The sequence below is a fragment of the Podarcis melisellensis genome (genome assembly GCF_964234715.1).
Source record: "Podarcis melisellensis genome assembly, chromosome: 1".
NCBI classification, from domain to species: domain Eukaryota; kingdom Metazoa; phylum Chordata; class Lepidosauria; order Squamata; family Lacertidae; genus Podarcis; species Podarcis melisellensis.
The window spans coordinates 67,112,583-67,129,054 of record NC_138528.1 but is presented as its reverse complement, the minus strand read 5'-3'; the positions used below and the strand labels follow the sequence as shown (position 1 = coordinate 67,129,054).

Here is a 16,472-nt window from a genome sequence, read left to right as displayed (position 1 = left end):
AAAGCAAGCCTCCTTGGCTTCCGTGAGCTGAAATGCAGCAAAAGAAGGCCAAAGACCTTTTCAAAGGAACAGAGCTCTGTGATTTAATCTCTCCTGAGAGACTTCGATCAAGAGTTTAATACCTGAAGACATCACTCTTAAGAAGCTGGGGCCTTTAAATCACCCATGCTAGGCAGCTGTTGTTGATTGTGAGGCCAGACAGAGCCACAATAAGGAGCACTACAACAGTTTGAAGCCCAACTGTTGCTATTAAAAAGTATTGTGCACTCATTCTGCCAAAGCAGTTACTAGATGTCGGATCAGTTGTTTTATTTTTGTGGGGTTTTTTTACTGCCCTGTTTGTGAAGTCCTTTCATGTGTCAGTTTGAATGGATTGGGGTTGGGAATTGGGAAGAATTGTCATTGCTTATTAGTGGACAAGAAGAGTGTGCTTTAATGTCTATTACCATGAGAAAATACAAGACGGATTCACATGTTTATCTCTGAGGTGGTAACTGCTTCATGACATCCTCACCATGTTTTCAAGTGAGGAAGTGCTTGTTTTGCACAGGAAAAAAGTACATATAAGAAAACACTGTTAAACTCTCCCGGCAGCATGTGTTTGTGTGTGTCTTCCAAACATAGGAAGAAGGAGCAATCTTCTAGCAAAAGTCATTCTATCTGATGAATACAACCCGGAATTTTCTACTGTGGGGACGAATATCATAACAGTCCCTCTTTTTCATGGGCTTACAGTAAAACGGTGTCCCAATTTTGCCACTGTTTTATTCTTGGAGAGTGTCGGGATTCCTCTTGTGATTTCAGCCTCTGATCCCTTGAAGCTAAATATCTAAATAGAGAGATGGTGATACCTTGACTGTAAATAGAGATGGATTTGAAGTGTGGAAGGTGGGGCGGGGATAGATCAGAAACCAGCTCTTCATGCCAGTATGAACTGAGCCCAATTATCCCCTGACACTTGGCTTGGTTTGACTTGTTGCCAGCTATCCTGGATTTCTCTGCCCTTGGTTTCCTTTTGCTTTCCCTTTTCCCAAACTTACAGCAAACATTTTCTAAAATATATCTGAGAAAACTGAGATAATGATAATGTTAGACACATTATGACTTACCTTACTTTTTAAAATATTCTGTACATTATCCTGAAGAAGATGGTGCAGCAGAAAACATAAAATGTGGGGGAAAATATTTTGTGTTGGATTGTCTGAAAACTGGATGACATATCCTAATTTTAGAAGTATAGAGAGAAATGAAGTTTTAAATGCTCAATGTCACAAACTACAGGTAGTCATCACTGTAAATTAGTCATCTGTAATCTACATATTAAAAGCCGATTTGGGGCTGAGTTATCCTCACACCAAGCCAGCAATGCTAGCTCTAAATCATTGCAAAAAGGAGCTACACCTTCAGTGAAGTACTTCTGCTTACATCTCTTCATTATCTGCCCTTTGTGTATTTTTGATGTATTGTAGGGACTGAGAAAGGATCACTTTTCACTAACAGAACAGACCTGGTACAGAAACATATAAGAGATCTGTAGAGTAACTTGAGGTGTTTCTACTGGAGACCTCCAACTTGGATGAAAGAGCCTTCTCACATTTGCTTCAGCCCACCATACATATGAAATCTCTCTAAAGACTAATTTACCATGTTCTTTCAGAAGTATTTTAAATTAGGGCATGTAGTTGTGTTTGGGGTTTGTGCCATCTGCAAGAGTTTCTTTCTTTGAGAGGTCCAATGTAGACAATTTAGGTCCAGGAGGCACAGCTGTTGAGTGTAGAAATTAAATTCAAGGATTTTATAGTGCTAACAGAACTGTTAAAACAAAGACTCCCTTTTTATCCTCCTGGGAATGCCTGCAAAAAAGAAAATCAAGCATGCATGCTTTTTTGTTTCTGAGAAGGATGGAGCAGCAGACATTGACCTATATTTATGGGAGGCTGCCTTGACTGTATTGTGTAGTCTTTTGCAAGGGCTCATCCAGACTTTCATTTGTGCCACAATTTATAGGCACACATCCATGATTACCAGGCACATGTCTGAGAGGTTTTTGTTGTTGTTCTTTTGCTGCTTTGCCTGGGAAAACCCCGCTCTTTACTGCTGAATCAGAACAAACATCAATCTGCAGAAACTTGATTGCCATTTGTTCTAATTCAGTGGTAAACAGTGGGTTTCCCCATGGAAAGCGGAGGGACCAAAAAACCAAAACAAAAACCCTGCTTGAACCTGTGCCTGGAAATCATGGACCTGTGTCTACAAATGACAGAAATCTAGATGAGCCCCAAGTCTTTTGATAAAACCAGTTGAAGCATCACATATAGCTAGTTTTTGGGGCAAAAGCAAATATTGCCCCAGATAGAGGGTGCTGTAAATCTTTTCAGCTTTTCACACGATCAGAACAATCACATGGGGCATCTCAATGGCAGCACAAATCAATGGATTATTGGTTTGGTTTGGTTTGTTCTTGTTTTTATTATGTATTTTGGGTTGGGTTTTTTTGCTGGATTTTTTAATGCTGTGAATTACTACCTTGAGATCTCCAGATGAAGGGCAGCAAACAAATTTAGTAACTAAATAAGTAATATATTGTGCACCACTGATTTACTTCCACAAAGAAGCAGCTCTGGGTAACTTGCCTGTAGAATAAGTCAACCCTCAAATGTCTCTCTCATTCATCATTGTTCTCAGATGGTAGAGTAAGATGACCCAGTTTTGTGCCATTTACTAACCGATTATTGGATTTTGGTTGTGTTGTTATTCTGCTTTACCATTAATTTTCTTGTTTCTTATAGGACCAGTGCTACCATTAGGCAGAGTAAAGTGGCCACTTCAGGCAAACAATTTGGGAAGTCATGAAAGGGCATCAAATTGTAAGTTATTGAATGCATTATTATCATTACAGTACTTTGACTTTCAGGGAGTGGAGGAAAAGTTTCTGGGATTTTCTGTCTCGGGTGCCAAAATAACGACTCGCTTTAGTACTATGTGCATTGACAGGGTTGCTGGCAGGAGACCATTTTCTGTCCTACCTCAGGCAGCAAAATACTTTGGGCTAGCCCTAGTAGCTTGTAAGTGTAGACAACCGTAACATTTGTGGTTTTGTTTAGAAAAGAACACTAGAGTAGGGAAAATGGCAGGTCAGCAAATATTTTAGGGCAAGGGGAGGGGGCTAACCTGTGACTTTCAGATGTTGTTGGACTACAGTTCTCAGCATCCCTGACCATTGACCATGCTGACTGAAACTGATGGGATGTTTTGCACAGTGGCAGCTGTCCTTGTGTTTGTATTTACACAAGCAAATGCTTGCCTGGCAGCAACTGCTTTTGTGATGTCAGAGGTCAGAACATGTGTCTCTTACATACTAAAACTTTCCACATCTAATATATGTGATTTCCTAGTTCGATGTTTCCTTGTCCAAGTACATATTCAGAAAAGACTTGGACAACGTGTATTTTGGAATGCCTTCCACAGTATCACCAATATTATTATTACTTCATGGGTTATCTGCCGTCCCCAGAACATAGTGTTTTGCATCTATCTGTTCATTACTATGGGGTTTTTCTTTAGCTGTTGTTTCTGTCAGTTCCAAATATATTTCTTTAATGATTCAATTAGGGTGCCAAGCAGAACTAAATGGAAAACCTTACTTGAATCTAGACACATCTGTGCCTCTGTGGCAGTCTTCTTCTCTGTTAAAGCTATTCTGTAATGAAGAATGCAGTGGTCCACTTTTCTTCCTCCAGTTTTGAAAAGAAATCTGGCACCCCATGTTCCTGTTCCTTTGTCAGGTCCTGCTATTTCTTCAGACAATTTTTTGCTTATTTAAATGACAGGCAAAGTATGGTATCACAGTCAGCACTGGAACTACTTGGGACTAGAGCATAGAAACCATATATATGAGTCTGAATATGGTTTGGCTACTACGTTTTGGAATTGGAGTAGAGCTCTACAAATATGTCAGTGCCACCCAGACTTGTGGAGTAGGCTGCTTACTGAGCCAAATTTAGAACACAATATCCTATCACACACCCTCTCCAGTTGGACATGGTGCTGTTTAGATGAAAGTCACAAACGATAGTGAATAATGCATTTTGTAAGTTGATGTTTTAGATGCTTTGTCAGAATTTAGATCCTTCTCTGTGTAATCTAAATTCAAATAAAACTGCTGCTGCTCACATCTTCAAATGAAAATGCAATTTTGGCAATAAACAAAATTGCAGTTCTTTGCTGTGTTGTTGCGTTTGAGTTTGAAAACATTACGTCTTTTTATACTTAGAAAACAAGCATAAAGATATTTTACAGCAATTAAAGACAACAAATTATTTCCTTTCGCAATGCTCAAAGAAATGACTTTGTAGCTTCCTGCTACCCATCTATAACTATGCAGTAAAAAAAAGGTCCCCATCTGTGCAAGTTGGTATTCTAATCCTACTATGCATTGTACTGAATTGCAGCCTCATTGAGAAGTGATAAATGGCTTGGCTCAGGACACTTCAGGGACCAGCTTCTCCCATCCTAGCCTGCCCGCTACCCGAGCTGCTGAAGAGCCCCTTCCTTGTGTTCTGATAGCAGCCGAGGCATTGCTACTTGGAAGGCGAAAGAGGGCTGGTCTTCTCCATGGCCATTTTCACCCCCTCTCTCCATATTTCCATAATCTGGCTGATGCTGCTTTTAAAAATTATTCCCGCTGATATTTGGTTTTTCCCCCCAAGTGAATTTTTATTGTTTTCCTTACATATGCTTTTCCAACAAATTGTAATAGCACCATACATTCCCTTTGACTCTGCCAAGTCGCGACCCCCCTCCCTCCCCACAACTGGTATATTTATCCTCTTTCCATCACGCACATCATTCTCATATTAGTACTATTATACATTGGAGGTATTATGACAATCCTGCTAGTGTCTTGACCTCTTTACAATTCTTCTTTAAATATTCAATAAATTTACTCCAGTTATTTTGGTATCTTTGATATGGCAAGTTCTGCATATTCTGTCAACTTCGCCTGCCACTCCTGAATAGTTGGTATATCTTGTACTTTCCATCTTTGGGCCAGAAGGGTTCTCGCGGCAGCTGTAGCATACATGAACAAATTTTGATCTTCTATTTTAATTTATGTTCCTATTAAGCCTAATAGACACGCTTCTGGTCTTTTGGGGAAAGTATATCTAAATATTTTTTTGAGTTCATTATAAATTGATTCCCAATTTTTTTTTTACCTTATTGCAGGTCTACCACATATGGAAATAGTCCCCATCTGCCTTTTTACATTTCCAACATTTTCTTTCTTTTTTCCTACACATTTTAGCTAATTTTACTGGCGTCAAATGCCATCTATACATCATTTTTAGCAAGTTTTCCTTTAAAGCCATGCATCCTGTAAATCTTGAACCCTCCTTCCATAATCTTTTCCACACATCCAATTCAATGTTATGCCCAATATCAATTGCCCATTTCATGATTGATTCCTTTACTTCTTCTTCTTTTGTATACCACTCTAGCAATAAACTATACATTCTTGACAAAATTTTATCTTTACAGTCTATTAACTCAATTTGGAATTTCGATTTTTTATCTTCAAACCCATTTCTCTTTATATCTTCCTTTAATAAGTCACTGATCTGGTGGTATTGCAGCCACCCTGTTAACATCTTTTCAATTTGGTCATATGGTTTGAGCTTTATCCCTTGGTCTGTTTTCCTAGTAATATCCTCATATGTTACTCTTTCCCCTTCCATGTTTACTTTTTTTGTTGTCAACACCTCAATTGGTGATATCCACCACGATGTCTTTCTTTCCAGGAGGTTTTTATTCCGATCCCATACTTCATATAAAGATTTCCTAATCACATGGTTTAGAAAACCTTTATGTACCTTTACTTTGTTGTACCATAGGTACGAATGCCAACCGTATCTATTGTCATGGCCCTCTAGATCTAATAGGTCAGTGTTTTCTAAAGTCAGCCAATCTTTTAACCATACCAAGCACGAAGCTTCATAATATAAAGTCAGGTCTGGTAAATCAAAACCTCTCTCTTTCTTATCTACTAGTATCTTCATTTTTATCCTTGGCCTTTTCCCCTGCCAGACAAATTTCGCTTTTTTTTTTTTTGCCAATCCTTAAATTGTCTTATCCCTTTTACCACTGGTATTGCTTGAAATAGAAATAACAATCTAGGTAGTATATTCATTTTTATCAGAGATTCTGCCTAATAATGACAATTTTAGTCTGCTCCATATATCCATATCTTTCTTAATTTCTTTCCATACAACCTCATAGTTGTCCTTGTACAGGTTTATATTTTTTGTTGTCATCCAAATTCCTAAATATTTTATTTTTGTAATTCGTGTCCGAGGGTTTAAAAAGTAACACTCACTCAGCGGAAACTTTTTTTCTCTCCTCCTTCCTCCAACCTTCCGTCGTGCGCCATTTTCTCCCAGTTGTCCGGGACGGACTCCCTTTCTGTGTCCCGTAACTTGCCGAATTCTAATAGATTTCAAGTTTTAAAGCAGTGCTAGGATTAGCTCCGTCACCTGTAGGTCTGAATTCGTTGTTGGTTTTGGAAGCTAACTGATTTCATAAGAAGTCTAAGGCTTCACGGTGTGGGTTTAAAGTTGCTCCCCCTTCGTGCCCGCAGCTCAATCTTGTCCCTGAGTCTATTATTAAGACCCAGGGAGCAAGAGAGCACCTCTGGGCACCGCTGGGTACCAGCGCCCCTCAGGATCTCCTCCCGAGGCTCCGAGGTCCGCGTAGCCTTCACGAAACCTCTCAAATAGCCCCCACACCGCTCGAGACCCCCCCGGAGGGTTATCCCGCACTTCTTATCATGTCTGCAGTTCTGCCGGAAGCCTATTCCAGCTGATATTTGACCTCCCAGGATAAGGATTCTTTTGTGACCTCCTTTCTGTTTTGTTTCTTAGGGAAAACAAGTCAGTGGGTGAAACCAGTCTGTTTATTTTTGATGCTGTTGGATGAAAAAACTAACCTACTATCTGAAGGTAAGCGTTGCATCCATTACTCCGTCCAGGCCCCCCACCTACCTCTGTCATGTGCCCTCCAGAAGTTATCCCGGAGGGAATGTATTTATTTATTAACATTTTTGTATACCGCCCTTCACCAGGAGGCCTGAGCAGTAGTTTACATCTATAAAACAAATGCAGTAGATCAACCCCCCACACCAGATTGCATATTCCCAAGGGGAATACAGCCCATGGGCTGAAGATGGTTCCCCACACATCTAGGAGATTCATATATATCAACATAGCATATTGTAGCGCAGAGATGGACAACCTTTAGTCCTCCAGATGGAATTCAACTGATGTCAGCCCCTTCCTTATATGCTATCCTAGTTAGAATAAGATACACAGAAGTTGTTTCTCATTTATCATCATCATGCTGCTGGCCTTTTCTAGGTGTAAATGACCATGATCTATGTCCAACCTTCATGACCAACTGGCACAGTTCCTTGAAATTGCTGTGCCTGGTGAGCTAGTTGTCTGCAGGTGTATCTTGACCAGGACAGATCTTGTAGCAAGCCACTGCTAGCCCACTCAGGGGTGCCTGCATGCAACGTGTCTACTATAAGCCAAAACAAACAGGAATTTGAAGCATCACATAGTTTGTGTAAATTGGTCCTTGTCAAACAGTCATTAAGAAGATTGATACTGAGAACGCTGTAAAATAGGGGAAAACTTTGTGGTTTTTTTACAAGCTCCAGGAGATTATGGGCTGTATGCAATGGCTGCACAGGTTGCAAAGTAAGGCAACCCATCTTTTCCTTTCCAATCTCCTGCTCTGTAGACCCTGCAACTACACGAAGCCTCTTCAGAGGGCTGGGTGGTCCTTCTGAACAGTGTAGTCAGTGTTGTAAAGGTCTGCAATGAGAGAGGGGCAAGTGCCTGAAATTGGGTGGCAGACTCTCACAACAGCAGTGCTGTTGGGGAACAGTTCTTTCACCCAGTTTCAGGTGTTAAGCTCCTTCTGGTGCAGTCCCATACATCTTAGTCCCACATTGTTGAGGTCACCTAACACTCTGGAGATGGTTTTGAGGGCTGCACAGGGGTAGCTGTCTTCTAGTGTCATGATCATTAGATGCAACACCTGTCTAAAGGAATCACTTTAAGAAATACGTGCATAATTTAAAATGAGTAAGTGCTATCATAAAAAAGCAAGATTAGTTGCATACAAATAAAAACAAAAGGAGACATAGAAACCAATGTGTAGAGAATACTTACAATAGCTACTCAAAAAAACCTCCCCTCCCTGTAGATTTTGTTCCACATCTGCTGTTCAGTCCCAAATGTGTTAGGTGAGTATAAAGAATAATTCATACCTCTTTAGAGAAAAGAACAGGTGAAGTAAAGTTCACACTTTTGCCAGGGACCTTTCTGTGAGGCCCAATTAAATGGAAGCCATTTATCTTTCTCTCTTTTCTATAGTAACAATGGAGGAAGGTCTTTTGCTGTATGACAGAAAACTGGCATTACTTGAAAGGTAGGGTTGATTAATATATTTCTTCATCTTGTTCTCCTCATCTCTATGGGCTCAAGTGCCGTTTTATTTTGTTTGGCTCCATTACCTTTAAGAAAATGTATCAAATACTACCATGCTGTATATATGCTTTGGTCTGCTAACAAAGAGATGGTTTCTTCCTTACTATCAAAAACATATTTACTAGCTGAGCCCACACTGCGAAATATGAAGGAAAAAAGAAGACATAAGGCTTAATTTCTCCTGCCTTTTTGCATTTTTAAAATGTGTCCCCAGACAAAGAGAAAACAGAATCCTGCAGCATTTTTCATTATTAGTTTTAAGTGTATTAGGATCCGACTGTTGGCTGACTTTGCCTTCACTTTTAGCACTTTAAACACTTGATATCTTGATCGTCCCCTAAGCAGAGGAAAAACTGGCAGAGCAAAGATATTATATGCCACAGGTGGCAACTTAGCTTTAAATTTAGCATTTGACTCATAGTTGAGTTTGAAAGTGAATTACAGAATAATAAACCTCCAGTCAATACTTCATTTGCCCAGAGTACATATAAGCTGTGATCAACAGGGTTTTTTGAACCTGCGTCATTAATGCTAATGAATCTCTTATCACCTTAGTGGTGATGTACCATTTTGCACTGAGAGCAGCCTATTTTCTCAACCTATCCCAGAAGAGTTAAGGCTTCATATATTAGCTTTCCAATTATAGTAAGAACTTGTGATTGAAATCTCTATCTTTATTTTGTGACTGCCTTAACAGGAGGTGGCATTATCTGTTACAAAGTATAGAGTAATGAATAAAGCAGTTAAGTCTGCCAGTGTGGGACTATCTAACTTTGGGAGCTTCCAGAAGAGCTGTATATTGAGCATGCATGCTGATAGGTTTGTGTAAAGCCTGTGCTAGAATTGCTTGTCTATTAAGCACTCATGCTATTATATATATATTCATGCAGAGATTGTAAGACATTAGGGGTAACTAGTGGAGAGTCTGTCCTTTCCAATGTGGTATCCATTCACTTCTCTTATTGGACTTTTTGCACTGTGAAAAGTGATGGGATAATAGTAATACAAAGTAGATAATAGCCACCAAATGTTGGCAAATAAACAGCCCATCTGCCCAAGTACCCTATATGTTAGTAATAGTTTGGGTTTGAGGTATCATAGTGGTGGCTAACCCTTTTCAGGCCAAGGTCAGCTCTCTGGGTGCGCAGCTAAAGTGAAAAAGTAGGTATTTTTATGAATAAAAATATATATGCAGATATAGTGTAGTGTTACCTCTACCTTTTAGCATCACATTTTGTAAAATAATAGTAAGGGGGTGTTGTGGGGTCACAGAAAACCCTTGGAATCTTGGGGGGACCCGTAGGATATAGATAAGTCAATATTTTCGAAAAAGCTAAAAAGGGGGCCTATGGTGTTCATCAGTAAATATATAGAATATATTTGTTTTAAATACTCCCTGGGAAAATGAATCTCTCAGGTGCTACCACAGTGCAAATAAATAAAAAAGGAATGAAGAAAGGCAAATGACATGTAGCAATTCTAAAATGTTATGTGTATTTTTAAATATACACAAATGCTGTGATACTATTTATGGTTGAAATGCCAACAGTTTTTATTTTTATGCAAGGGAATGTCTTCATAAATGAATGTGTAGCACTGATGTAGGGAATGTTCTTTGCAAAGGCGTAAGAAAAAAGCGGATTAGAAATCTATTGAGCACTTGGGTTGTCTCAAATGTGTTCCACAACAAACTCATCAAAGACGGTATTAGGCTGTGTTTTTAATCAATAAAATTTTATTGTCCGAGTTATAAATATTCTCCATTTGTTCCCTATTTACAGTTGCAAAATATTTTAAGATATTCTACCATTACCTGTCATTCAGCATCTCTCTATAAATGCCATGAAAATGTCATTATGAAATAAAAATCTCTGTTCTCAGCCCACAAATCCAACACCCAGCCACTCATACACACACACACACACACACACACACAAAGGTTAAAAGAGGAAGAAAAAAATATATAGTACAGCAGGCAACATTGCAAACGGTTGCTACACAGTAGCAAGAGAATTGTGTAGAAGGATTGTTGTTGTTTTTTCCTGAAAGTCTATAACGGCAAGCTTTTCAGGATGTTTGTGATAGACCAGCGCTGGCCGGAACATTTCTGTAAAACTAGCTGAAATCCAAATTCATTATCACTGTTTTCCTGCAGCTCCAGACAACGTTTGGATTTTCTGTTCTGGATTGGACCTCCCTTTAAAAATGAAGAAAGAAAAACACATTTAATCAAAAGTCACCTATCACCACTTCAGTCTCATGATCATTTGGATTTAAGAGTCATTCAGCAGTCAGCCATGAGTGAGTATCCATTGGGGGAACAGTCAGATTGAAACCAAGATTCAATTCACTGCTCAACCTTGAAGATCTATCATGGGTCTCAAGAGTATCCTGTGCTTCCAGCCAGGAGTATTTTTTAGCATTGCCCACTCATTGTTCTCCCACTGTAAGCTACATAACCTTCCATTTCAGCAGGCACATCCTGCTAATATTAACCATTGGAATAGCATGAGCCTCTTAACTGCAGGGTTGTGGGTTCAAGCCCCACATTGGGCAAAGATTCCTGCATTGCAGGAAGTTGGACTAGATGGCCCTCGTGGTCCCTTCCAACTCTACAACTCTATGATTCTTACTGGGTCAAGAGAGTCAGTTCCACATTAGAATACCTAGTCAAGAAGTGACAATATCAGAATGTCGTTGTGAGGATAAAATGGGGTTAGACCTGTGTACACAGCTCCTGGGAAGAAGCGAAGGATATAAACTCTTATAAGCCAATATAGTCTTGTGCAAACTTACTTAAGTGTATGTCCTACTAAGATTCCCAAATAAACCTGCAGTGAGATTATGCTACAAGACACAGAAACTACAAAACCCAGTACAAATGTCAAAGATGGCAGCAGGTTTAGAAAGAAGCTTCGCAAACACCAACCTGAGAGTAAATAGCCTTCTGTAGATTTGTCCAACCCTATTCTGCAATACTAAGCAAATAATAATAATAATAATAATAATAATAATAATAATAATAATAATTTTTATTTATATCCCGCCCTCCCCAGCCGAAGCCAGGCTCAGAGCGGCTAACAACAATAAAAGTAAGACAGTTTACATAAAATTCAAAATCAAATTAATGGCAACCATTGGGCTAGAGTTCTGCGAGGATTACCAAAGGAGGGGGTCAGGCTGTGCCTTGGCCAAAGGCCTGGTGGAACAGCTCTGTCTTGCAGGCCCTGTGGAAAGATGTCAAGTCCCACAGGGCCCTAGTCTCTTGTGACAGAGTGTTCCACCAGATTGGGACCACAGCCGAAAAAGCCCTGGCTCTGTTTGAAGCCAGCCTAACCTCCCTGTGGCCCGTGATCTCCAAGATGTTTTTATTTAAAGACCCTAAGGTCCTTCGTAGGACATATCAGAAGAGGCGGTCCCGTAGGTACGAGGGTCCTAGGCCGTATAGGAATTACTTCAGTATAACTAACTGCTGGCTTTTAATTTGCATTTGTAGAATAGCCATTGCTGATTTACTACAACCTGATATCTTTCTGAACCACATCTGTCTTTGCCTAGTTAAGTTTGTATAACCCCTTCTCCATTCTGTTCTAAGACTCAATTGTATTGAGAAAGCATTTTGAGATTCTTCACATGGAGTGATTCAAAAATGGAATAAAATGTAACAATAATCATTTCAACAGAAATAGGAAGCTTCTAACAGAAATAAATTCTGTGATATCCTGCCTGTATAAAAACCAACAGCAACCAGATATTGCAGCCACTTGACTGATTTACCACTGTCAAGTAACTGTGCAGTTTTCCACTTCTAGGACTTCACATATATCCCCCCATATAATGCTTCTTGTAGCAATGGAAAAATATGCTACATTTGTGAAAAGAAAAGGAGGCTTCTTGAAGTAACACTTTAAAGTAACAAATTAATTAGGGTGGCCAGGTGTCCTGCTTTACAGACGAGAGTCCTCTATTTGAAGGACTATCCAGTCCAAGGACAGGATAAAACCTGCACAGTACTCGAATGTCAGCCACTTCCTTCCATATTCTACCTTAAGATTGATTGTGAGATCAGGAGCAGACTGCATGGCATCATCACCAGCCAGCTGGTTTCCTCTCTTCTCTTGCTCTGTAAACTATCTATAGTCACAAAATTTTAATCCCAAGCAGGGTAGTATCACAAAGGAAAAAGAATCCAGTTTCCCACCATTCTGGTTGAGTAACTGACCTTAAGAAGAGCCTGGCTGAATCTGACCAAGAGTTCAGCATTCCACTTCCCACCAGAGGCCTATGGGAGGCCTAAAAGCAGGAGATGGGTGCATTTATTATTATTGTTTATTGAATTTATATACTGCCCCTATACCTGGGGGTTCTGCAGGTGTTCTCTAACAACTGGTGTTCAGAGGGTTGTGAATTATGCCAGATGAGCCAATAAAGCAGAATTTGATGTCAATATATATAAAAACAGTAAGTCTCAAACAATTTTATTTACATACTCCTAATACAAGATTAGAGCTTGACTATTATTTTTCTCTTTAAATGCTAATTACCACCTGCTTTCAAGGTTACGTTTACTCTGAAAGGCTATGAATGACTCCTATAACAAAGGGAGAGATTGAGCTACTTAATCGGGAAAAGAACTAATAATCTTATCCTGACATTGTTGTCCAAACTTAATACCATCCTATGATTTGTGATTCTGATAAATTCTATTAATTTCAATCTCTTGGTTTTTTTCCCATCAATGGAGAAAAAAGAATATACTTTCTTCCCTTTGCCTTTCTGCTGAATAGAAGTCAGATTCTCAAGGTTGAATTTGAAGTGTTAGTCACTATTAAGACAAAAGCAGCTATGTAGATAAAAGGGATAAAGGGAGATAAAAGCAGGAGTTGTACAAAGATTGGGTACTTAAAAAGGATAATGGCTTCCAATTGTGCATAGCATATATTCCTAGTTGAACGATTCACAATAAATAATTTATTGGATTATTTTAACCCCATTCTCTGCTCACTGCATTAGCTGTATCAGCGTTCAGTATATTACAAATCAGTTTTGCACTACTAGACTGAAGTACTGGATTGACTCATGCCCATTGGAGCGGACAGGAAGAGGAGATGGGCTGCTCATATATCAGTTATCTAATTCATATATGTCTTGGCTTTGGTTGACTGACTGGAAGACTGCAACTAGTAAGTGGCAAGTCACTGAGTGATTATACTGACCCAACTATTCATTTCACAATTGCAACTATTGCCCCATGATGCAACTATTAGACAATTTCCTAAGATAAGACAGTTTACACATTCAAGATATGAAATGAAAGGCTATAATTAATTATCCTGTGATAAATGTAGCATGAAACATTATTATTACACCACAACAAAATGGCCAGTGAATTACAGGAGGGTGATAGCCAACTGTGGTGTCTTGCTTGTGCAAATGGGACCTACCCTTCCTCTCTCCTGCAGCCCCCTGTGCACCCCAAAACTGGCTCTGGGGTGTTGGCATCCCCTCCAATGCAGATTGGGGGTTGCAGTGAGGAGGAAGGAAAGTCCTGCCAAATCTACTGGAAAGGTGTTGGATCTCTCCCATAATGTTTACCAGTATGGAGTTTGCAACAATCCAGTAAGAAGGGAGCACATTCTATAAGTTATATAACCATATTCAGTATAAGATCCTCGGTTTGCTGGATACATCCATGTTCAACAGACAATGTGGTTATACCACATTAAGGATTTGGGTTTTCTTTTCACCTAGGTTTGCTACAGTTTTTGTTGTTATTATTTATTAGATTTATATACCAGCCTTCATCAAAAGATTTCAGGATGGTTGACATGTTACTCCTGTTCCTCAGTGTTTATTCTTACTGTGCAAAGCCAATCCTCTTAGAACACCACAGATTCAGTGAATAGGGACGAATTTCACAAAGCTGAGCTTCCCAAAAGGAACCTGCAATATACTGAAAATTCAATGTGCAAAAACTCTGACCCTGAAAGGAAGGTAGGAGGGGAAACTGTTTATTTTTCTTTCCTTCTTCACCCTCCAGAAAACCTACTCTAGACGACTGAGATATTCTCCACAGTGTAGATCAGGGGAAAGGGGATTTGGCAAAAGTCACCTTGCCTCTCCCTTCCAGAATGGGAGTCTGCATTAGATCAGAGTCCCTACCATGAATGAAAGAGCCACTCAGGACTACTATTCAGAAGTCTATCTCTATAGTAGTTTTCCTGCCAAAGTGCACAAGGCAAGCCATTATACAGCAGTGATCAAAAAATACTTTTTGCTAACCTTTCTGTCCCAATTGTGGGAAACTGTTTTCTTTACTGAGATTCTTGACTTACATAGTGATTTTCTATTTTACAGATTTACAGTAATGAAGTATAATGATGAATCCGACTGAATGCTTGTATTAGAATATTCAAAAATGCCCTCAAAATGTGCGTGCATTTATAGTTTTCATTAACATCAACTCTTGCAATCTATTTCCCTTATAATGGGAATGCTAGAGTGGATAACCATTTATATTATTTTTGTGGTACTTAACAACTATTTTATATATGAACATCTAATACTTTTTTTAATTAAGACATTTTAATAAAGACAATTTAAATCCGGCTGGAAGACAATGGCGTATAGCAATGGAAATTAAATACTGAAGGAAAGTTAATAATGCAAGCCCAACTGAGTTTAATAGGGCTGAACTGTATTAAGAACTGGGCTTATCTATTGTTTATTGCACATTCATTCTGAACTATTTGCATGGAGGTTATTCAACACCTGCTGTTTACTGAACATTTATCCTGCTTTGTTTGGGTGGATTTTCTGTCAACCAATTGCTATCCCACACTTTCTAGTGCATTTTCCAGTCATTTTCTTTAACACAAAAAGTTTGCTTGCTTTTTTAAAATGGGTTTGTTCTGCAGGAGTATCAGAGAGCACTTTAATCCACTAAATTTCTTCGCACGCAATTGATTCTCTCCTGTACATAAGAACATAAAAGAGCCTGCTGGATCAGACCAATGACCCACATCGTTCAACATCCTGTTCTCAGCAGACAACCAGAGGCCTGTGCACGCAGGATTTGAGCGCAAAAGCACTTTCCCCTGTGATTTCCAGAAACTAGTGTTCAGAAACATTACTGCTTCCCACTGCAGAGACACGAGCATACCCTGCGTGACTAGTAGCCTTTGACAGTCCTCTCTTTCATGAAATTGTCTACAGTGGTACCTCTGGTTAAGAACTTAATTCGTTCTGGAGGTCTGTTCTTAACCTGAAACTGTTCTTAACCTGAAGCACCACTTTAGCTAATGGGGCCCCCTGCTGCTGCTGCACCACTGGAGCACGATTTCTGTTCTCATCCTGGCTTCACTCAGGTTAGTTTATACAGTGGTACCTCGGGTTACATATGCTCCAGGTTACAGACTCTGTTAACCCAGAAATAGTACCTCAGGTTAAGAACTTTGCTTCAGGATGAGAACAGAAATAGTGCTCCAGCGGCGCGGCGGCAGCAGGAGGCCCCATTAGCTAAAGTGGTGCTTCAGGTTAAGAACGGACCTCCGGAACGAATTAAGTACTTAACCCGAGGTACCACTGTATTTTAGATGCACTCATAAAATATTGAGAGAGCTGCTAAATAAAAAGCATCAGGGAGAAGGTAATGCTGCTGCTGTACTTATTGCTCTCACAAGGTTTAAAAGAAAGTTTAATGCCACTCCTCTCTCCCAGTTAACTTTTTCATCATGAAAACACTCATTTCTATAATCAAACAAGAATCCCAGAACATACAATTCCAGCCTGCAAGAGGATCTGCAGTAGTAGTGATACTTTCAGCAAAGCAAAACAAGATAGCAACTGCCATCTTCTTAAACAGAGATGATCATCCCAAAACATTGCACAAGCAAATCTACCCCTGCATGAAGTAAATCAAAA

The 16,472-nt window shown here is 39.5% G+C and overlaps 1 protein-coding gene and 1 long non-coding RNA gene across 5 annotated transcripts in view; one reads left to right on the top strand and one right to left on the bottom strand.

Annotated features, from left to right (window-relative positions):
* Window positions 1-8,490, top strand: part of LOC309374177 — a 72,652-nt gene extending 64,162 nt beyond the window's left edge. For all 3 annotated transcript variants that reach the window (XR_014170374.1, XR_014170375.1, XR_014170376.1), the window contains 3 exons: window positions 2,790-2,867; window positions 6,918-6,995; window positions 8,436-8,490. This is a non-coding gene — a long non-coding RNA (uncharacterized lncRNA). The remainder of the gene's footprint in view (window positions 1-2,789; window positions 2,868-6,917; window positions 6,996-8,435) is intronic.
* A 1,772-nt stretch (window positions 8,491-10,262) lies between these two features.
* The window catches only part of GALNT18 (polypeptide N-acetylgalactosaminyltransferase 18), a 334,795-nt gene continuing 328,585 nt past the window's right edge, over window positions 10,263-16,472 (bottom strand). For both annotated transcript variants that reach the window (XM_081918367.1, XM_081918366.1), the window contains one exon: window positions 10,263-10,746. In XM_081918367.1, coding sequence (XP_081774493.1) covers window positions 10,600-10,746 — 147 coding nt within the window. In that variant the 3' untranslated portion in view covers window positions 10,263-10,599. The remainder of the gene's footprint in view (window positions 10,747-16,472) is intronic.